This window comes from Notolepis coatsorum (genome assembly GCF_963971535.1).
Source record: "Notolepis coatsorum genome assembly, chromosome: 3".
In the NCBI taxonomy this organism is placed as follows: Eukaryota; Metazoa; Chordata; class Actinopteri; order Aulopiformes; family Paralepididae; genus Notolepis; species Notolepis coatsorum.
The window spans coordinates 36,692,711-36,715,328 of NC_140167.1; the positions used below are offsets into that span (position 1 = coordinate 36,692,711).

General features: G+C 43.4%; 2 protein-coding genes across 2 annotated transcripts; both read left to right on the forward strand.

Annotated features, from left to right (window-relative positions):
- Nucleotides 1-557: 557 nt before the first annotated feature.
- fam161b (FAM161 centrosomal protein B) lies at nt 558-12,195 on the forward strand (the record flags this gene model as incomplete). Its single annotated transcript, XM_084311169.1, has 9 exons — nt 558-793; nt 898-1,391; nt 1,866-2,203; nt 3,992-4,113; nt 4,343-4,510; nt 4,618-4,717; nt 4,817-4,992; nt 8,425-8,490; nt 12,168-12,195. 9 exons carry the CDS (start codon nt 558-560, stop codon nt 12,193-12,195), a joined length of 1,728 nt encoding a protein of 575 aa, XP_084167295.1.
- Nucleotides 12,196-12,313: 118 nt separating this feature from the next.
- ngb (neuroglobin) lies at nt 12,314-13,763 on the forward strand (the record flags this gene model as incomplete). Its single annotated transcript, XM_084310080.1, has 4 exons — nt 12,314-12,411; nt 13,024-13,135; nt 13,306-13,425; nt 13,611-13,763. 4 exons carry the CDS (start codon nt 12,314-12,316, stop codon nt 13,761-13,763), a joined length of 483 nt encoding a protein of 160 aa, XP_084166206.1.
- Between the last annotated feature and the right edge of the window lie 8,855 nt (nt 13,764-22,618).

Sequence of the window (22,618 nt, forward strand, 5' to 3'; positions counted from 1 at the left end):
ACTTGGAAAAGATAGCCTACACAAATGCAATGAAGCGGGATACTATTCGTCTCGTGAACTAACAGGTTGGTTGTCATTGTTTTTTATTTGATTTGGCGGATTGCATCAAAGATAATGACCATACTTTAATTAATCATAAATGAAGTATTACATATTTCTACCCCGAAATAGTCGTTATGTATGTACTGTGACTGACTGTCTACCGTACATTTGCAATGTTGAGGGAGCAGAGGTTTGGTTACCATGGTAACCATTGCACAGGCTGGAGTTCGAATGTTGGCTTGCATGCTATATGTTTTTCGCGCTATGTAGTGCTTCTAGCTTTCGAATAAGATAACTAATGTTACATAGCTAAGTTAGCCATCTAGGCTAGCTATAACAATAACAAAAGTAAATCAGCGATATGAGATAAGTTATTGTTTATGTTTATTTGCATGCCTGTATGAACTCACATTTTAGTATAACGTTTCTTGAAATTAATATAATGGTATATTTTCTTTAGGTGTAGGGTTAATCTTCTATCGTTCAGTGGTCCAGGGCTTGTCTGCGAATGTAATATGCAAGAGCAGAGAAACATGTCCTTTCTGGAGGATGGTCTGAGATCAGAGCAACAACTCCAGCAGCGACTCCAGGCCCTGAAAGAGGCCCACAGGCAACTGCTGCAGGAGACAGAGAGGAGACAGAGAGAGGATCTGGATAAAAGGATCCATCAGAGCTCCCTCCTCTCAACAGACATGGACAGAGAGTCCAGTACTGAAAGAAAACAGGAGGTCTTTTTCAACCAGCAGAACAGGTCCATGCCGATACTTTACCGTCATGATTGTGTATTTTATGATGTTCATATTCATTTATTATTGTCATTATGTTCAATATAATCAATTCAAAACTGTTTTATAGATATGTGGGTCTGAGGAGATCTAGCTCTACACCAGCTCTAACTTCAAACGAGGGGACTTCACAGCAGGTCAGACAGTCATCTCCAGCCTGGGTGTCTTCTACGGCTATCTCCCGTCCTTCTCTCAGGACCTCCCAGGAGTCACAACAGCGAGCACTAACAAACGCACAACCTGTCCATCTAAGCAAAGAAGAAGAGTCAGAGTGTCAGAAGAAGTTCCGCGCTGTCCCCGTCCCCGGCCACGTGGCTCTGCCCCTCTTCCACCGGATGATGGAGACGAGGGAGGAGGAGAGGAAGCTGGGCCACGAGCAGAGGAGGAACTTCCTTCTGTCCTCGCAGAAGCCCTTCAGTTTCCTGGAGAGGGAGGAGGGGAAGAAAGATAAACTAGTGGAACAGTTAAGCCAAGCGGCGCTGACTGAAAAGACCAAGGCTGCTGTTGTTCGGAAACCCGTTCCCAAACAAGTCAGGGACCCTGCGGTCTCTGAACATTTGCTAGGTGAGTCATGAGCTGAGCTTTGATTGTGTTTCATTTGTTGGAAGATGCTGCTATGTGGAGTATCTAGCATTAGGATAATATGTTAATATTGTTAACCCTTCCACTACCACACTACAGAAGGTTAGTAGTGAACTACTACACTGTAGTGTGGTAGTGAAAAGGTTGACATTATGTAGTGTGGTAGTGAAAGGGTTAACCTTCTGTAGTGTGGTAGTGGAAGGGTTAACCGTTGGTAGTATGGTAGTGAAAGGGTTAACCATTTGTAGTTTGGTAGTGAAATGGTTAATGTGGGAAACCTTAAAAAAAAATAGTTATATGAAAGATGAATTGACAGACAAAAAAAATTACCTTAGGGTCTGCTGTGTTCATGTCAACAGATGCCATGCCTTATCAAATGCAATGATACAACCCATACTCACTCTGCACTATAAATGAACACCCACGCGACTTATCCCATCTGAATGTTCTTCGCAGAGGAGGAGCTTCGCAGAAAGGTCCGCATTCAGACAAGGGCACAGGAGACCTTGAGGAACTCCTCAGCCCCCATTGAAAATCCCACTCACGCTAGCAGCCTCGGACCTAGCTGTGTGCAGCGTACCAAGAAGGAGATGCTAGCTTTCCTGGATGAGAAGCCAACCTTTCAGCCCAAGATCAACCCTCAGGTCCCTGATTTCAGCAGGCTGCACAAGGCCTTCCAGGCCGAGGCTCTGCGAAGGGCAGAGGTTAAGGATGTGACAAAGTGTCAGCCATTCCACCTGCGGACATCAACTCTCCCTGCAAGGAGGAGTAGGATGAGTCCTGAGAACTCACAGGTAATGTGTCAGGATTACCATAGGTATTTCACATATCCAGTGTTAAAAAAACGAAATTTCATTTCAACCTTTATTTAAAATCCTAAGCTTAACTGAGGTGTCCCTCATTTACAGAAATCACGATTGTACAAAATGTAAACAGTACATAATACAAGCAATATTCACAGAAAATTAAACACCAGAGTAAAAATTAAAAACATTTTAAATAATTAAAACAGTTACACAATGGTCTGAAATCATACGTTTAAACATACCAAGGGAAGGGAGAACCTCCAATTTCAGAGCGAGTTGAAGGACATTCCATGAGTTAGAGGCATCAAAGGAAAAAGCTGACTTCCCTAGATCAGAACAAACTTGAGGGACCCTAAGAACCATCCAGTCATTCGATCGAGTTGAATAGGTTCCAATATTCCAATCTAACAGTGAAGAGATATAAACAGGTTGTTTACCAATAAGGGCTTTAAAAATAAATAAATACCAGTGTTTGTTGCGCCTTTCTGTAAGAGAAGGCCAACCCACCCTATCATACAGGACACAATGGTGAGTATCATATCTGTCACCAGTAATAAACCTAAGAGCTGAGTGATATGCAAAATCCAGAGGTTTAAGAGTTGATGCCGCAGCATGCCTATAAATTACATCACCATAATCCAAAACTGATAAGACTGATTCAACTATTATTTTTTTTTAATCCACTTTTTCTCCTTATTTTTCTATTTTTCTCCCATCCCAATTTCGTATAGCCAATTCTCCCCTCCCCTGTCTTGAACGTTGCTAGACTATGCCTCCCACTGGTCGGCTGTAGTGAGGATAGAAGCCTTGCATCACGTGTCCCCTCCGGTACACAAGGCAGCCTGTCGCATCTTTTCACCAGACAGCGCAGACTCTCAGTGGCGAGGAGTAACGCGTGTGAGGCTCACGCTACCCCCGATACTTCCTGTCTCTGCTGTGCAGGCGTCACCCAACCGACCTGTAGGAGTCGCTGTCCACAACGTCCAATCCCCACCCATCGACTTCCACCGCTACCTCTGTCAATTGAGATAGTATGACGACTGGTCCAAGCCGCAGGCAATGCTGACACCGGGATTCGAGACCGGAGTCTCTTGCATTGGTGACGAGCGCAATCTCCGCTACGCCACCCAGCCACTGATTCAACTATTCTTTCTTCTACTAAATAGAGGAAAATTGGATCTGTTTCTGTACAGGAAACCAATTTTCTGTCGCAGTTTAGAGGCAAGATTGTCCACATGGAACTTAAATGTAAATTTCTCATCAAGCCACAGGCCAAAATATTTATACTCAGTGACTCTCTCTATACAAGAGCCACTGACAGTAGATATCCGCACATCATCAAAGTTAATATTTCTGGCTCTTGAAAACAACATAAACGTTGTCTTACTAGCATTAAGAACCAATTTAAGACTAGCAAGGGCATCCTGTAGACTAGAGCATAAAAGGAAAGTTGCAATTTCTCAATGGCCAACTGTACAGAGTCAGCAATACAGTACACAATTGTGTCATCTCATCAGCATACAAATGGGCATGACATCCATACAAAGAAGAAACAATATCATTAATATAAAATGCAGCAGTAGACATTATTACAGGAAGCAAAAAACATACACACACACAAACAAACTTTAGTTTCTATTTTTAGTTCAGTTTACTCAAATGTTTCCGTCATGCCCAATTTTGGTCTTGCATTAGTTCCGGCTAACTATAAACATTGACTTTCAGAAACTGCTTAAGAAAACCCCAAGAAAACAAAACACTTTTTCTCTTTCATAGGAACCAACAGTAAGCAACCGTTTAAAGCGCAGTAATTCATTTGGAGGCTTAACGTCGCTGTCAACAGACACACTACCCACATACATCACTGACGCTGCAAGAAAGCGCTGCATAGCCATCAGGTAATGTGGAAGGATTTCCTCAACTCTGTTTTATTGACACATTTGTCAAATTGCTTTGACTGGGCAATGTCTGGGTATATTTTGTATGATTCCTGATAAGTGTGCATAATCTTTCAGGGATAAACAATTAAAACCGACTTAAATTGTCTAAAAACACATTTGTCCAATTAAGACCATTTAAAAAAAAAAGAATTTATGAAGTCTTAAAATTATTTTTTATTTTCAACAGAAAGTCAATGGAGTTGATGGACAGCAAAGAGAAAGAGAGTGCAGAGTGGATGAGGAGGCACCAAACGAGGTCTCAGGCCATGAGGAAGACAGTCGCCATCCGTGCCAAGGTCATGGACCCACACAGCAGCCTGAAAGAGGTGTACCATGAGAAACTAAAGCAGCATCGGTGAGGACTGAGAACAACAACAACAACAACAACAACATGAAACCACACCGTTGTGCACTTGTGCCGCAGAAGCCTAATAATCTACAATCTTTCCTTCCGACATGCAGGGAGGCGGACCGACAGCGGACGGAGGAGTACAGGAGAGATCTGCACAACATGAAGGCAAGAGTCACTGTACGGCCCTATCTGTTTGAGCAGGTGAAGCAGGTACAGGAAATGATACAGCGATCTCTTTTAAAAACAGTATGTGATGTTTTGAAACGTGTTCCTCTGTACTAATTATACACGACTGTGACTTATTTCCAGAGAAACGCCAAGGCTCACGCAGAGCAGACGTATAGAAACAAGCTGAGGGAAGCTGGCTTGAATGAACACTTTGTTGAAGCAAATGGAGAAGGAGATGAAGTGACTCCTGTAACCTCCAGATCTCACAGTGATGAAGATCCTGATGACCTCAGTACTGAAGATGCCATGCAAAGCAGGTATCCAGTTTTAAGGTCACTTGTGTTTTTTTTTTTTTACTAACACACATCTATTTTTCTCTTTCTCTCTCTCTCTCTTTACCCCCTCTCTCTCTCACTCCTCTCTCTCTCTCTCTCTCTCTCTCTCTCTCTCTCTCTCTCTCTCTCTCTCTCTCTAATGTACACACACATGACACAGCCTTCACTCATCCCTCTCTCCCCTCCCTCTGTCTCTTTCTATCACACACACACACGCACACACACACACACAGCCTTCACTCATTATCTACCCCCTCTCTCTGTTTCTTTCTATCACACATGCACACACACACACACACACACACACACACACTCTTAGCTGTCCATCGTGTTCGATGATGACGCTTGCTCCAGGGATGGGGAGAGGGGGGGTGGGCTGCCGCTGGTGCCACTTCTCGTGGGCGTTGAGTCCGATCCTTGAGCCGCACACCCGTCCACAGATGGCGCAAGGGAAGCCAGATACCTGGGGGATGCCAGCCGCCCGCTGGTGTCGTTGCGTGCGCCTCTCAGATCTTCGGTCTTGGTTCGTTTGGTGTATTTGGGAAACTGCAGTGGCACAAGTGACTTGCCAGGCTGATCTGTCGAGTGCCAGAGTTTCAAGCTGATTGATTGAAAACTTTATTAACAGATTGCAGAATGGGTACAATACAGTACAGCTCAATACACACAATTGTTAAGGGGATGCAGACCAGAGAAATACTTTCGTCTTGTTTACATCAGGGTCCCCCATTTTCAATTCATCAGGACATATACGACATACATGACATACAGATAGACAGTACTGCTACATCTATACATTTATGACATACCAGATTTGCAAATACAGTACTGTTTGTGATACAAAAAGAGTCCAGAAAAGGGAGTATATACATTTGACGTCAAAACTGTACATTGGAGGAGGTTGGGTGGGGTTGGGTAGGAGGGGTTGGGGGGGGAAACACTGTACAACTGTACAAGCAAGACTGTACATTGGAATATTGACAACCATACTAGGTAATTTACTGTACATTAGAGGGGGTTGGGGGTGGGGGGGAAACACTGTACAAACAGGCATAACTGTACATTGGAATATTGACAAGTGACAACCATACTAGGTAAATGACTGTACATTGGAGGGGGTTGGGTTAGGACATTTACAGGGGCCAGTTTCTAATTGCAGTCTCCCGTAGGTGTTCTTTGAGAGTGGTTTTGAAGGTGGGTAGTGATTCACATTCCTTTACAGCTTTAGGTAGGGCGTTCCACATTGATGTGGCATAATTGCAAAACGTGTTTAGTCCCTTGTTTGAGCCGAATCTGGGTTTAACATGATTTGTGGAGCTCCCTCTGGTGTTGTGATCGTGGTATTCACTGACCTTTGGGAAGTATTTTGACATGTACATGGGTACCTTGGTCGTGTAGTGTATTTTGTAGACCAGGCCCATTGCAAATTGCTGTACTCTGTCGTATACTCTAAACCATCCTAGGTTGTCAAAGTGGGCAGGGGTGAGGTGGGTTCTAGGAGTAAGGTCAAGCAGTAGTCTGACCAGTTTGTTTTGAGATGTTTGTAATTTTGTTTTTAGCGCCTTTGAGGTGCTTTGGTACCATGAGGTGCAAGCATAGTTGTAGTACCCTTGAATGAGTGCTCCTGCCAGAGTCTTCAGGGTATTCTTGTTTACCAGAGAGGAGATCCGGTACAAGAATCGAGTTCGTTGGTTGACTTTTTTTATTACATTGGATGCCATTTTGTCACAGGAGAGATTAGCCTCTAGGATGGAACCCAGGTAGGTAATTTCATCTTTCCTTGTGACAATATTGTCACCCACTGTAACTGAGAAGCCGTCGGTCTTGCTGAGTTTGTTATTTGAACCGAAGAGAATGGACTTTGTTTTGCCCATGTGTAATGATAGTTTGTCATCAGCGAGCCATATGCAGATTCTGCCTAGTTCCGAGCTGAGGGTTTTTTCAACCTGTAACTTGTTCTTGTCAGAGACCAGCAGGGCTGAGTCGTCCGCAAACAGGAACAAGCTGCAGTCACAAGCTGACGACATGTCATTTGCATAAAATAGGAGGGGGGGGGGGGGGGGGGGGGTAGGGTACCGTTTACCTCCACCATCTGTTCCCTCCCCTCAAGGTAGGATTGCATCCAGCTCACTGATAGACTATCAAAACCGATTGCTTTTAGCTTGTCAATCAGAATGGAGTGATTGACAGTGTCAAAGGCCTTTTGTAGGTCCAGCATGACCATGCCGCAGTATTTGCCCGCGTCCACCTCTTGTTTGATGTGGTCGTTCAAATAGAGAAGGCATGTGTCAGTGGAGTGGGATGTTCTGAAGCCAGATTGGAATTCGTAGATTAGATTTTTTTCCGCTACTTTTCGACCTGTTCGTAGACAATTTTTTCCATGACTTTCAAGATGGAGGTGAGAATAGAAACAGGGCGGTAGTTGCCTGGGTCTAATTTGCTGCCCTTTTTGTGCAGAGGGGTCACCCTCGCAATTTCGAAGTCCTTGGGGACATGTCCCTGTTTTATGGAGAGGTTTATTATGTGTGTGATGACTGGGGTGATGGCGGCTGCTGAGTCTCTGAGGAATTTGGAGGGGATGTTGTCATGGCCAGTGGCCTTTTTAGGTTGGAGGGTGCTCAGTTTTTTGAGTACCTCATCGTTACCATTTCCACACACACACACACACACACACACACACACACACACACACACACACAAACGACACACACACGACACATATCTTTCACTTACTGTATACCCCCTCTCTCTGTCTCTTTTTCTATCACACACACACACACTCACACCCCCATAGCTTTCACATGGTCCACACACACACACACACACACACACACACACACACACACACACACACACACACACACAACCATATCCACACACATAGACACACTCTCTCCCTCTCTATCCCCCCCTCTCTCTCTCTCTTTCTCTCTCTCTCTCACACACACACACACACACACACACATACACATACATACACATACATGCACTTACATCCACGTCGCCTTCTCATAGTCTGCATATCATATCTATAACTCATAGTCTGTACGCCAAGGTACCACTTAGTTTTATCTACTCTATAAATACTTGGTTAGCTTGCCATTCTACAGAGATCAAGTCTGGGGCCCATTGCTGTAACCTAGGTCATTCCATGTTGTAACATGTCATTCTGTCAGTAAACTCTATCCTTAATCAAAGACTCTGTTGTATTATTGTTGGATAATCTGGTCAAATTATTCCACATCAAATATGTAATTGCACTGTATCTGTGAATGTCTGACTATGACTGAATAATGCTGTGTGAGGCTAAACCCCTAGAGTCTTTGTTGAAGAGACGACAGAAAACCTGCAGCCAAGTTCAACTTTGATGTAATTACAATATGGGCCTTTTCTAACCCAACATGTTTGATTTAGGGAAGAAAACGTAGACGACGAGGAGAAGATTGTAGACAAAGAAGAAATGAGCGTGAAGTCCAAACGGTAAAAAAACGTCATGATCAAAAAGGAACAAGGCGGCATGCAGCTTCTTGTGGCCTCTGCCAGACAACAGAACTGTGTGCAGAAATAATTCACGTCAAAGGTAACTATCTTCACAAAGCATTCAACAGTTTTAAGATGTGCGGCCGGCCACGGGATGAATCGCCAAAATGCGGGAAGAACGCCTGTTCCATAAAGTCACAAACGATTCTACTGTAGGCTGAACAAGTACAACAAAATTAAGAAAACTTTATAGAACTGCATATGTTTATACATTTTTATGCGTTTTTCTTTTAGTTTTACAATGGCAGGGGATTATGTCTGGGAGTTTCAAAGATTGGGATATTTGGCTTGAATATTATTTCCACCTCATTAAAACAGAAAATCAAAAAAGTAGTTTGTGTTTTATTAAAATAATTTTTGGGATTAGGAGCGTTGCAATATAGAAGACAGAGAACACTTGGTTACGAGCAAAACAGTTCAAAAACAAAATATCACTGTGTGAGTAATGTTTATATTTTACTGATTCTAAATCAAGACGTTTCTGATGGGACATATAAATATGATGGTAATCATATAGCAGTGATTCATGTCGGGGTATTACCGTAAAACTGTCACAACCGGTCAACCGTATTTATGTTGGTTCTGTTTGAGTAATCACGCAATATTTGTGAATGGACGGACAGGTCCCCTAAGGACAGGAAAGATCGGAAATGGACATTTCTCAAATGCTTTGGTTAAAGTTCCCAGCTATTTCTAGAGCCACACTACCACTTAAATAAATAGCCCTTGCTGTCAAACTGCCATCACAAAGACCACTACAGTGCTCCAGTCCAAGCCCATACTGCCACATCAAATGAACTTTTACACTGGGTTCCACTATGAACTTGTGCTGAAGCAGCTAACTGCCAAGAATTCGTGGGATTTCTTCTTTCCACTTACTAACCAAATGGAAATGTGAATATGTATAATGAATCGTACTGAGCTGACTGAGCTGCCCGAATGCTGGCAGTTATATAGCAGATGTCCATGTTTGGTAGTAGCAGGTTGACCATAATTCCACAGCCATAAATACTGTAGCCTACCTTGCTGTCACCATGGAGACCAGAGCATGCTATGTAGTTATTTGTTGTAGACCATGGAGCCGTAACTTGAAGTCAGTGTTTGCATGTGGTCAGATCAAAATGTCAACAAGGTAATTCTCGTTGACTGCAGCATCCCACATGCACGGGAACACCTTGAAACTCCTGCCTGAAATGTTGTATACACGTGTTTACAAATTCTGATCTGTACACTAAGTTTATTGCTATTTCAAACCCACCTTTGAGTTATATGCCATTGGGTGAGTGGCTGTGCCCACACTCACCAATCAAAAGCAAACTTTAGATTTTTTACTAATATTTGGCCCTAGATCATGTGTGCCAAATTTCATGAAAACAACACATGCCAACTTCTTAACGATGATTGAGTAAACTGTTGGAGAGTTATGGCCAATGGTGTGACAGGCCACAGCCTTGTTGTATCACCTCAGGTCAACTGGGCTAAACAGTTGGAAATATATAATGGTGAAGGGACACAAACTGACATGGTAAACACAACCCATATCAGTGGATGCAGGATGTATTTAAAATCAATAAGGGATCCCTTAAAGGGGCACTTCACCAAAAACAATACTGATTTATTTTGCACATCATCTCTCACACATCCAAAGACTCTAAATCATTTTGCACACATTCATTTAGTTTGACAGTTATTGAGAGTACATTTGTTTATATTGCCACCAGTGATGTTACCTGAGACAGTGAATCCTAGTGTTGTGTTAATTACAGCTCAATGAAATGATAAGGTAGCAGTCCCTATAAGACAATGTATTGCTATTTTTTCATCTACATCATTTGATGGAGCTGTAATTAACACAACACATGGATGCAATGTCCTTGATAACATCACTGATGGCCTTCAAACTAATTTACTCTCAATAACTGTCAAACCAAATTAATGTGTGCAAAACCGTTTTTTTCTTTGTGTGGATGTGTGTGAGATTAAGTCATTGTATAAGTCTGCTCTACTGCGTCTAACAAAGGCCAACGTCTTTATCACTAGTTTGAGGGTTCATGATGTGGATGAGGTGTGGAAAAGCCAACATAGACACTGATATATAGTCACAGAGACCCTTCCGTGAGATCTCAAACATCACATGATAAAAGGTTCAAGGGCTCCAATAACGTTGTCATAGGAACCGTGTATCCCCCCCCCCTCTACCCCCCATTGCCGCCTAGTGGTCCCTGAAGAGAATGCTGTGCAGCGAGTCCTTCACTCCCCATTGCATGGCTGAAAGCCATATCACTGAAGAAGGACATAGTCCGAAACATGTCTGTTTCCTATTCAGGCTGCCATTAAAAACATTGAACCTGAGAGTGCTGGTCCGGCTACCCTGCTTTTTGATATACTCAACTTTATGGGACTACAGCACCCAGTGTCAGAATTTGAGAGCGCGGTCTAACTTGACTATATGGCTGAAAGAAACCAAAACCAATCTCACTGAATCACTGTCAAACTAGCTGCCTGCACTAAGTGTCAAAGTAAGGGCCTCCAGTAATGACATATGTGAGCAAACACTACATTGCAGTCTATTTAAATGAGCTGTCTTGCTGTAATGGGGGCTGAGAGTGGGAACATCTCATTTAGATTAACAACATGCTGCACGGTTGGCCACCAAATATTATTATCAGGGTGTCTGCGGAGTGGCCTCTCCCAGCAAACAATTATCATTTCACCAAGCTAGTCTGCCCGGGTCTCTTCTCCTTTTAGCCACTGTACAATATTACATTCCCACACACATTTAATTCTGAAAGGGCAAATGTTGCACATCTTTGCATTTTGGCAGCTGAAGCGCATCCATTTCATTCATTTGAACTTTCAAGTATCGTAAGATGATCCTGTATAAAAACTAGATGGCAGAGAGGTTTTAAGAGACGCACCCTAGAAGAGATTATTCTGTAAACTGTAAGCCTCAATATTGGTCGGCATCACTTCATACTGCAATGAAATCACCCTGTCTACATGTACAGCAGTACACCACTTGACTACTTGGTAGTCTCTACCATGAGTGCAAGGGCAAATGTTTGTACAGTGTCATTGTGTGTGTGTGTGTGTGTGTGTGTGTGTGTGCGGGCGTGCACGTGTGTGCTATGCCTTATGGCGTGGTCGCCCGCGGTTCACCTGCAGGAGGAGCTGTGGCTCGTTGCAGCCTCAGTGGAGCGAAAGACAGACATCCCTCGCTTTTCTCCTTCAGTGGCATGAATAATATCCACAGAGCCGTAGAGGCTGCGTATCAGGAGAGACGCGGGAGGGGGGAGAGAGATAGCAGTCAGTGTGACAGATAAGACTTATCTCTCTCTCTGAATGCATCGTGAGCGTGAGAGAGAGAGCAAGTGCACCAGAGGTGTCAGGCAAGGCTGCTCCTTGCCCACAGGAACACACAATCAAGACAACCCCACATCCTGGCTGTACCAGAGGAAGTTAAAAGAGAAGAGTGCCCTAACTAAGGTACAGTATCACGCCTTGTACATATCTTACCTGGGATCAGGTCCTATGCCGTCATGCCCCTCTTAGTCTTACAGCTGTTAGTAAATCAGTTGTCTTAAACTCAATTAATTGCTCTCTGCGTTGTCTTCCAGGTGGGTTGGAAGAAGTTTCTCCCCGTGAGCTCACCAGATTATCATCATGGCTTTCCACGCTCTGAGCCAATCTTTGATCCAGTAGAAGTGACTGTTGTTGTTTACTTGCCTGAAGAACTTGTGTGTTGCACGTCAACTCTGAGAGCATGGAGGAACTGACCGGGAAAGACAAGGAGCTGATCCGAGGCAGCTGGGAGAGCCTGGGCAAGAACAAAGTTCCACACGGCATGATCATGTTCTCCAGGTAACACTGCCTCTTACGCTCAGCATGAGTCGGTGGGAATGTGATAGTAAAGTCAAACAGAGCTCAAATATCTCCCCTTATTATTATTTATTATTATTATTATTATTATTATTATTATTATTATTATTATTATTATTATTATTATTATTATTATTATATTATTATTATTATTATTATTATTATTATTATTATTATTATTATTATTATTATTATTATTATTATTATTATTATTATGTGCATCCGCCATTCACCTGCAGTTCTTTGAATGCCAATGCTAGACTGGAGTAGTGGATAGTTGTGTTTTGTTTTTAACAGCTGCGATGTTTGACTGTGCATTATAGCCATTAGTGCAGGTGTAGAGAAACAGAGAGAGAGAGAGAGAGAGAGAGAGAATGGAGCCAGCTCCCCACCATGCAGGGACCGGAGGCTTGACTTGTTGCTTGGCGACAGATCGCAATAGTCTACAATTTACTTTGAGACAGCTGCCTGCTAAAACAGACGTGAGAAGAAGAGATGTGTTGATTTAGTATTCATAGATATAAATTGTGGATGTTTGGCAACCCATATAATCTGTATACACCTATAGAATAGTGTGATCTGTGTCTGTGGTAGACTGTTTGAGATGGACCCCACGCTCCTCAGCCTCTTCCACTACAAGACAAACTGCGGTGACTCCACACAAGACTGCCTGTCCAGCCCGGAGTTCCTGGAACATGTCACCAAGGTGAGCTCAGTTCACGACAACCACCGCTAAAAGTATACAGAGGATTCAAAATCTAAAGCAATATTCGCCTCTTCAACTTGTGTGTGTTGCCCATGTGCGGCTGTGTGTGTGTGTGTGTGTGTGTGTGTGTGTGTGTGTGTGTGTGTGTGTGTGTGTGTGTGTGTTCCCAGGTTATGCTGGTGATCGATGCAGCAGTCAGTCACCTTGACGACCTTCACTCTCTGGAGGACTTCCTACTGAACCTGGGGAGGAAGCACCAGGCAGTGGGAGTTCATACCCAGTCGTTTGCTGTAAGACACCCTGTGAAAAAGTACTGTTTAAAACAAACTGTTGCTTCCAAAAGGCAAAATAAATAAATAAATGTATCACGACTAAGCGATGATATAATCTGTGTGTGTGTGTGTGTCTGGGACCATGTGTGCTTCTGTCTGGCTCCGCGTGCATTTGTTTTCTTGTGTGTCTTGGACTGCTTCAGGTGGTGGGTGAGTCCCTCCTCTACATGCTGCAGAGCGGTCTTGGCCAGGCCTACACAGCCTCCCTGCGCCAAGCCTGGCTCAACATGTACGGCATCGTGGTGGCGGCCATGAGCCGCGGCTGGGCGAAGAACGGCGAGCACAAGGTCGACTGAAGACATTCAAGCGGGATCTGCGGAGCGGTCGCTGTCGAATCACTTGGAATAAGGTTGTGTAACTCGCGGCAAGGGAGGCTTTGGCTGCTGTACATTTCCTCTGCCTGTAGGGTCACATAGTGTTGCGAATGTAAGGTGTAATCTCAATGATAGTTGGGTCAACTGATGTTCACAGAGTTTACTTTCTTTGCTGTGGATGTTGTAGCTACCAGGCACTGCTGCTATGATGCTGCGGGGGACGTCCTCTTTGGACTGCTGTTCACTCTGCCATCTGAGGTCCTCCCATTAGAGGAAGTATAGGAGGTTAACTGTCTCGGTTGAAATCACTTTGTACATAACGGCTTCGATATATCTAGTCAAACGATAACGATGACTTTGTGGCGGTCTTTGTGATGTATCTTTTTAAAAAGTTGCACAGTTGTCAAACACTGGTTATTACTAGGGATGTCCGATATTATCGGCCGATATCGGCATTAAAATGTGATATCGGAAAATATCGGTATCGGTTTTCAATCTTTTTATTTTTTTTTTTTTTTTTTACATTTCTATAGAAATTATGTCCGATATTATCGGCCTACCGATATTATCGGCCGATATCGACATTAAAATGTGATATCAGTTGATATCGGTATCGGAAATTAAGAGTTGGACAATATCGGTATATCGGTATCGGTAAAAAAGCCAATATCGAGCATCCCTAGTTATTACGTTTAGACAGCACACGCTAACTGTGACGGTTACTGTGACCTGCGCCGGCAGCTCTCCTCCACACTCGGACACAGCGATGCTGAGTGCATTCGAAATTCTGAGATAAAAAGACGACGTGTTTTCACTGAACAAAAATACTATCACACCACACTGTTTTTAACGACTGTTTTGCTCTAGAATCGAACTCCATACCTCTTTGTTTTGCGTGCAAATCTGTTTTCTAAGGTGATAGTAATTTGTAACCACACTGATAACACTAAACACTTTATTTTTTAAAACCATATTCACTAGATACTGACAAGAACTGTTATTCTCTCTGATGGCCTTCTGTTGCCATCTCAGTGACTGTTAAGGCGTCCGTGTGCACTTTACACATGACACGGTCTCGCCCTCCTCAGTGGAGTTTGTAAAGATTTAAAAATCCTTATTCTCACATTTCAATAGGCTCGAACTGACTGTTAAATAAACTATACCGTCGATAGACTGTTATTGTTAACCTTTGGAGTTTGGAGGTTGAAGGATATCTTATCTTGAAGGACTTTGAAGGTCAACCTCCCCCCATTACTTTTTTCACCATAAGTGGTTTTGTTGTACTATAGTATCTTATCTCAATAATTGTGTGTTGGTATTAATTTGTTAATGTGGCTAAACACTGTTTTTACCTTGGCTTTAGTAGACCTGTGAGAGGATTATGGTCATAATAGCCTGTATTTTCCCAACACCGTGTTACTACATGGTTATTGGAGCAGGTATTGTGTGTATTTTTGTGTTGCACTATTGCCACAAAGACAGCTCTAATGCTGATTAGACCCTTTTGGTTTATTGATAAATGACAACACACTACACATAGATACTGTCTGCTGAGATAGTATGTGTTTATCATTATTGCTGCTATAATAATGTATGTTTCTTCCTTCATTTTATTATTATTATTTAATTTTTTTATTCTGTGTCACAGTGCCAAGTAATTTAGCAACTATATGTCAAGTATTTGATAATAATACCACACAATTGTATATCCGAGCTGCTGATATGTGGTTATTATCGCTTTAGTCTGAGTTTACATTTATAACGTTTATTTTTGTATTTTGAAGTGTTTTCTTTTTTCTTTTTCTTTTTGTGGTAGAAGCACAGATTTGTGATATATATATATGATACCCTCAAAATGTTTTGCTTTAAGTGTCTTTCTGCTAAATTAATTATGACTCAATACGGGACAACCACATGGTGTGGGCTGTAAAGATGGGTTACCACCCAATCAACTGCTGCCTTCAAAGCAGCAAATTAGCAGAATTAGAAAGAACATGTTAATCAGAATAATGGCTATATAATCAACTTCTAAATAAATACCATTTCTATAAAAAGATACTCTTATCAAACCATCTCTGCAAGCTCTGTTCAAGCTGTACTTCCCAACCCACAAGTGTTTGTTAGCCGACCGTGTAGGTGGTGTATTTATAGTGGTTCTTTTCTTAGCATCAGTAGGTACATGGCCCTCCACAGATTGTTGTGCTTCATGTCTCTATTTTCAATGGACCTATCTCAAACCCTGCCCTCTTTTCTTGATCCTCCAATCACAACTGTTGCTGCTTCCCCTCGTTTGTCCGAGGGAAGCGACAGTTGTGATTGGAGGATCATGAAAAGGGGTCAGGGTTTGCGATAGGTCAATTAGCTGAGAATAGGTCTATTTGACAGGCATGATGGACGACTGGTCACATTTACTCTTAAACATCCAAATCTGTTGCTTATATTGGGTGTGTCAATGTCTACCTCATCATATCAGCTGCTATTGGAACATGATGACTGCTTCACCTAGATAACCTTTAACCAAAAACACATGTGACCGTCCACAAATAAGCACTCTTTCTACCGAGATGCTTTGTGAATAGGAATCCCATTCTAGACTTTATGTAACGTGTTGTGTGCTTACTTGAGAGTAAATAAAGTGATATTCTGTGGATATATACCAAAGGAGGTCAGTGTGTTTTTCTCCCCCACGCAAATTGTTTGTCTCAGAGACTGATGGTTGGTTAGTAGTACTGTAGCAACGCAAAGTTCAGTGTTTGAAATCAATCATACTATGCCCCGATTTCTCTCGCTTCAACCATCCATTCCCTGGTCTTATGTAAGAGCCATGCACTGGCTGCTCTCATTCCCCTTAGCTACAGAGACGAGGGCATCTTCAGCTTCACTACCACACCACCAAAGGGTTAACCCTTTCACTGCGACACTACAGGGGGTTAACCCTTTCACTGCCAAACGACAACGGGTTAACCTTTTCACCACCACACCACAGAAGGTTAACCCTTTCACTACCACACTGTGTGGTAGTGAAAGGTTAACCTTCTGTAGTGTGGTAGTGAGAGGGTTAATATCGGAGAGCTTGGCACATCAGCCCATTTAGTCACGCAACTGCACAATGTCACATCCAGTCTGAATTCCTTGCCGTGCAGACCTTGTTTTGTCTTTTTCTCCTCTCAAAAGATAATGATTAAAGCCAACAGCCGTATGACTGAATTTTGTAAACAAGTGTTGGTTTGCATGCATACATGCATGAGTGTGTGTGTGTGTGTGTGTGTGTGTGTGTGTGTTTGTTTGTCTCAGTGAAGAGAGGGGAATGAGATCAACAGAAGTGGATATGGAGGGGAGAGGCAGTTATAATGGAAGTTTGAAAAAAAGAAAATGCCTCATTCTAAAGTCATTCATCAGACTTCTTCCTCCCACATATTATGCACATTCAATTTGGTTACTGTACATCATTGTAAAAGTCACGTCCAGTCGAGCCCTGTCTGCTCTGCCGGTGGGAGAAGCAGCTTGACACGGCCTTAATCTGTCTTTCTGCGCGGCCAACGCTACCCTCACACCCCCTCGGTCCCACTGGAGGCCTGCTTTATTCACGCTGGGGGTGTGGATGATGTTTTGTCCCGTTCGAGCCTACAGAACAATACTCAGGCCAGACCGGTTAGGTCAGCGGGGAGGTTCTGAAGATTCGGACCTTGACATCTTCCCGGGTCGGCGGTGAAAGGTTAGATTCACTAGTAAAGGTTATGAGTAGAGAGACTAGAGCTGTTCTCAAGAGACAGGCCTACTGTTATGGCCCTGCTGTATCCAAAGATGGTGGGGATTGAACACTTGAAACAAACAAGTGTATTTATACAGTGCTGTTTGGGTAGATAACTAGAATCTTACTAGATGCAATTCGGCGCAAGCCTTGATCCCCCCCCCCCCCCTCCAGTATTTAACCTGTTAAAGCTTGAGGATTGGATCTGAAGGTTGTCCTGTGGAGAGGAGTCTGTGAGAAAAGACAACACATTATTTTTAGAAAGTCTGCAATGTGTTTTGGAATGAAGGGGGGGATTGGGTGTTGTCATGGCAACTGTAAAGCGGAGGGTCCAGAATGGTGTGTGTTGTACGCTTGTTTGTTTTTGGTGAAGGAGGAAGGCAAGGCACTTCTCAGCAGATAAATCATACTGGGGAGAGGAGAGGGGGTGGAGGGGGGGCTCGACTGGCAGGCCGAGGCTAATCAGGTTATCTCTCTGGATCTCAGAGCCTGGAGGCAGCAGAGACAAGTCTGCCAGCTCTGCCTCCAGCTATCACCAAGACATAAGCAGCTAAAAAACCAACAGTGACCTGGGTTTCTCAGTGCAACCAACAGCTGAAAAGGTTTAGATGTTCAAGTCAGTTCAATGCACATTTTGTATGGCGAGCAATGGTCTCATAGGTCAGATTTGTGGAACGTGTTTGTGGAAGGGTTGGAACATACCTGAGCCATTAGGAACAATAAAATAGAGCATCCCTTTCGGATTCCAGCTGAGATTGTCTCCCATTTGGTTTGCTGTCCCAAACAGCTCAAAGGTTATATACTGTAGTGATGGAGGCATGCATCCATGGTGACATGTCCAGTAATCTCCTGCATTAGATAAGTGGGCCTGACACGTTCTTCTTCTTGGGAAATGGAGACGATGACATTTTACACTGAAGCTGTTTAGCTCTAATGAGCTTGGCCCCTGTGTGACACACCGCCTGCCAAGACCTTCACAGCTCCACTCTGAATTGCACATCAATTTCCTCCCCAAGATCTTTGACCGAGACACACTGCAAAGGGGTTGGCCTTCAATGCCTCTGGCATGGTGTCACTCTAGACTGGGGGGAAAACATGCTCTGAAGGTGGACGAAAAAGTGCCACAAAATTTTGCTTTTGTGAAACAATATTATGCAAATAGCAAACAACAGCAACTGATTAAGCTGAATTTGCATGTTGAAACAAGGCAAAGGGAAGCCATAGGGGACTGACAATATGGTTACTGCAGGAGGTAGCAGATACATTTTCTATTCTAAGCATCTGGGCTGGGAAGAGAGCGGTGTGCCGTGTGCCCAGAGGAATTCACCTTTAACTGAGATGTGTCTGTGTGCTCGTAGCAGTTGCCAGGGGTGACAGGGGGGAAATGTCAGGCATTTTTCTTTCCCTTTTTTGGAACTCAAGAATGAAAAACAGGTTGTATGTGATGGGTAGGTATACACAGTTATAGTATTTATCCTTCTTAACCTATGTGCAGAAATGTTGCTCATCCACTGGAAGGTATCCCTAGGAATCACTTACAACTACAACACCTTGGCTAATTCTATGTTATTCACTGGCACACATGTTGATATAGCTTCCCCCTGCAAACTGGGCGTAAGTCAGAGCCTTATGACATTAATTGCCACAATTTCCCCCTTCCATCCTCTAATGTTGCTTTAGGCACCAAAGAGGTCTCCATTATGCATGGACGCATGTCCCTGGGCTAGTTTGTATGCAGACACACTGTTTCAAACACAACGCCATCATGGAGGTGAGTGCGTGCATTCATTAGCCCTGTGTCTCTAGCTGCGTGTTGTGTTTAGATTAGACAGGGGGAAATGCATGGTCATCGGGGAGCAAGTCTGGTCAGGATTAAAACTCAACATAATTAACACTTACTAGTGCACTGCAGGGTGTTTTGAGGCATGACCATTCGGGGCATGTGGACAATCGGAACGCATGCCCGTTTGGAATGCATGCCCGTTTGGAGCGGCCCGTTTGCTTGGCCCCAGGAAGTGCTGCTTGCAGCGTTGTGGAGACGGGCATGTCTATGTTCCCCGGGTCCTATGTTCCCCGGGTCTTATGTTCCCCGATTGATTGATTGATTGAACATTTTAGACCACCAGCCATGATTCCAAACTCTAACCTTAACCAACTTCGAAAGAGGGCCTAAGCTTAACCAGTTCGAAACAAGGCGGACATTAATAATTAATAAAATAATAAAAAGTAATAAAATGTTCAATCAATTAATCAATCAACCGGGGAACATAGGACCCGGGGAACATAGGACCCGGGGAACATAAGACCCGGGAAACATAGGGATGATCCCGTGGAGACCTGAGGTATGACTGTTTGCGTTATCGAGAACTGCTCATCCGATTGACTCACTCTACACTGCATTCCCTTGGGTCCTCAGCAATACACCTGCAAAGTGTGAAGTCAAACGGATGACCGGTTCTCAAGATTATGTGTAAAGTTTGTTGTTATAGCACCACCATCTGGCCAAATGGCACCAGAATCGACACTGCCCTCCCCTGGATCCTCAGCAATACACCAACCAAGTGTAAAGTTGATTGGATGAATGGTTCTCGAGATATGCAAAGGATAGACTATACATTATAGCGCCACCATCTGGACAAATGTCACCAAATTTAAAACTGCATTTCCCTGGGTTCTCAACAATACACCCAATGAGCGTGAAGCCGATCTGATGAACGGTTCTCGAGATATGCGAACTACAGACATGCACGCACACAGACACATGGAAATTCCTTCCTTTATAGTTAGTGCCTGTTCAAAATGTTGCCATTTGGAGCTGGATGATTGCATGGCCCCCAGCATTCAAAACGTGCCTATCTGGAGCGCATGCCCGTGCGTAACCCATACGTAACCTGTGCCAGTGCGTAACACATACCCATGCTTGGCTCCCGAAGTTTGTATGAAGTTGTTTGGACAAACGGTTCTCAAGATATGTGAAGGACAGACAGGAGTATTATGGCTATGATGCTGCTACAGCGCCACCTATTGGCCGAGTGGCACCAAATTCATTATGGACATTCCCACATATCTACACATGCCCACCAAATGTGGTTGCAATAGCACAAAGCCTTCAGAATATATGACATTTTTAATATAAGCAATGCCCACAGCATTTGAGCAAACTTTAACTCATTCCCCACCAACAACGAGTTTACTCGTTATTGGGAGCCGACGCTTGAACGCCAACAACGAGTATACTCGTTATTTGATCGTTTTTCTCGATATTTGTATTCATTATTCATCCAGGGACCTTGGTGTTACCATAGGGAATGAGTCTGAGATCGCCAAAGTGCAATACCGGCCGCATCCAGCTAGATGCCGGTATCGAGCACCCTTTGAAACCTTGTATCTTGGCCTGTGCAATGGTCAAATGTCACCGGGCTCACTTTTCTTTGTCGGGCCATTCTAGCAGTTCTCCCGGTTGCATTGAAGCACGTCAAATATCCCCGATCCATATGTTGTGGTGGGTTATGTCGTGGATCAAATGGACATCGGATGTACCAGATGGCGATCAAACAATTGGAATATTATTTTTGGAAGGTAAGGACTATCTGACGTCAATTTTAGCTTGATCGTGCAATGCTTTTATACCGATCTGATAAGCGTTTTTAGTGTTCAATACGAATGCCGTTACTGGCAATCGAATAATCAGAAATGACCCCCCCCCCCCCCCCTTTCATGCATTCATGATGAAACATAATACCTATGATATAGATTTTATTTGGGAATAATAGTGGGTACAGGCAAGAAACGGCAAAGTTTATAGTAGAATTTACGTATAAGGCTATTACTCAGCCCTTCGGGAATTACCCCAGACCACGCTATAACCATACTTATATTCACCATGGTATAACACGGGAACGTATGGATGAAGAAATTAATTCTGTTTCACATATTGAACGATACATAGGTGATGTCAAATGGGCCATAGTATTGTATCCATAGCTATAATATAGAATATAGTTATAGCTCTACAAATAAGGTGACGCACTCCTATCTTTTAAAGCGTGGCAGTGCTAGAACGGGGCCCGACTAATTCCCGGCGGTCAATGAGTTAAGGGCCAGCTATAGCAAAACTGTATGGAATATCCAAAATACAAAAGATTTAATTTTTTTTCAGCTTGATCCAGCGATGCTCTGTACCAAATGGAGTAGTAGCAGAAAAACTGATTTTGACCAAATTCCAAATGGCATGCAGGAAATCTATCTAGACGTAAATGGTTGTGACTTACATACATTGACATAATTGCTGGTCAGAAAAAAAAACTATACGCAGAAATGTTGAACATAATTCGCATTAACTTGGAAGCATGCTCTGAGACAACATATTCAGTGTTTCCTCCGCAGAAAGTAGATTTATTCATGATGGCCCACCACAAATAGGTGATTATTAACAGTACACAGAGGAACATATATATTTTAAAGACACACAAGTGCACAAGGAGTCCAAGAGGAGGTGAAGGGAACTGTCCAAGAGAAGGCGGGGAAGTGAGGTGGAGGGATAAGTCCAGGAATAGGAGGGGGGAAGTGGGCAGGACCAGGTGGAACATAACAGTGGGTAGGGCGTTCCACATTATAGTGGCATAATTGCTAAACGTGTTTAGTCCCTTGTTTGAGCCAAATCTGGGTTCAACGGGATTTGTGGAACTCCCTCTAGTCGTAGAACCCTTGAATGAGTGCTCCTGTTAGAGTCTTCAAGGTATTCTTATTTACCAGAGAGGAGATCCTGTACAAAAATCTTGTTCGTTGGTTGATTTCTTTTATTACATTGGTTGCCATTTTGTCACAGGAAAGATTTGCCTCTAGGATGGAACCCAGGTAGGAAATTTCATCTTTCCTTGTGACAGTATTGTCACCCACTGTAACTGAGAAGCCGTTGGCCTTGCTGAGTTTGCTATTAGATCCAAAGAGAATGGATTCTGTTTTACCCAGGTGTAATGATAGTTTGTTATCAGCGAGCTAGGTGCAGATTCTGCCAAGTTCAGAGCTGAGGGCTTTTTCAACCTGCAACTTGTCCAGCAGGGCCGAGTCATCCGCAAACAGGAAC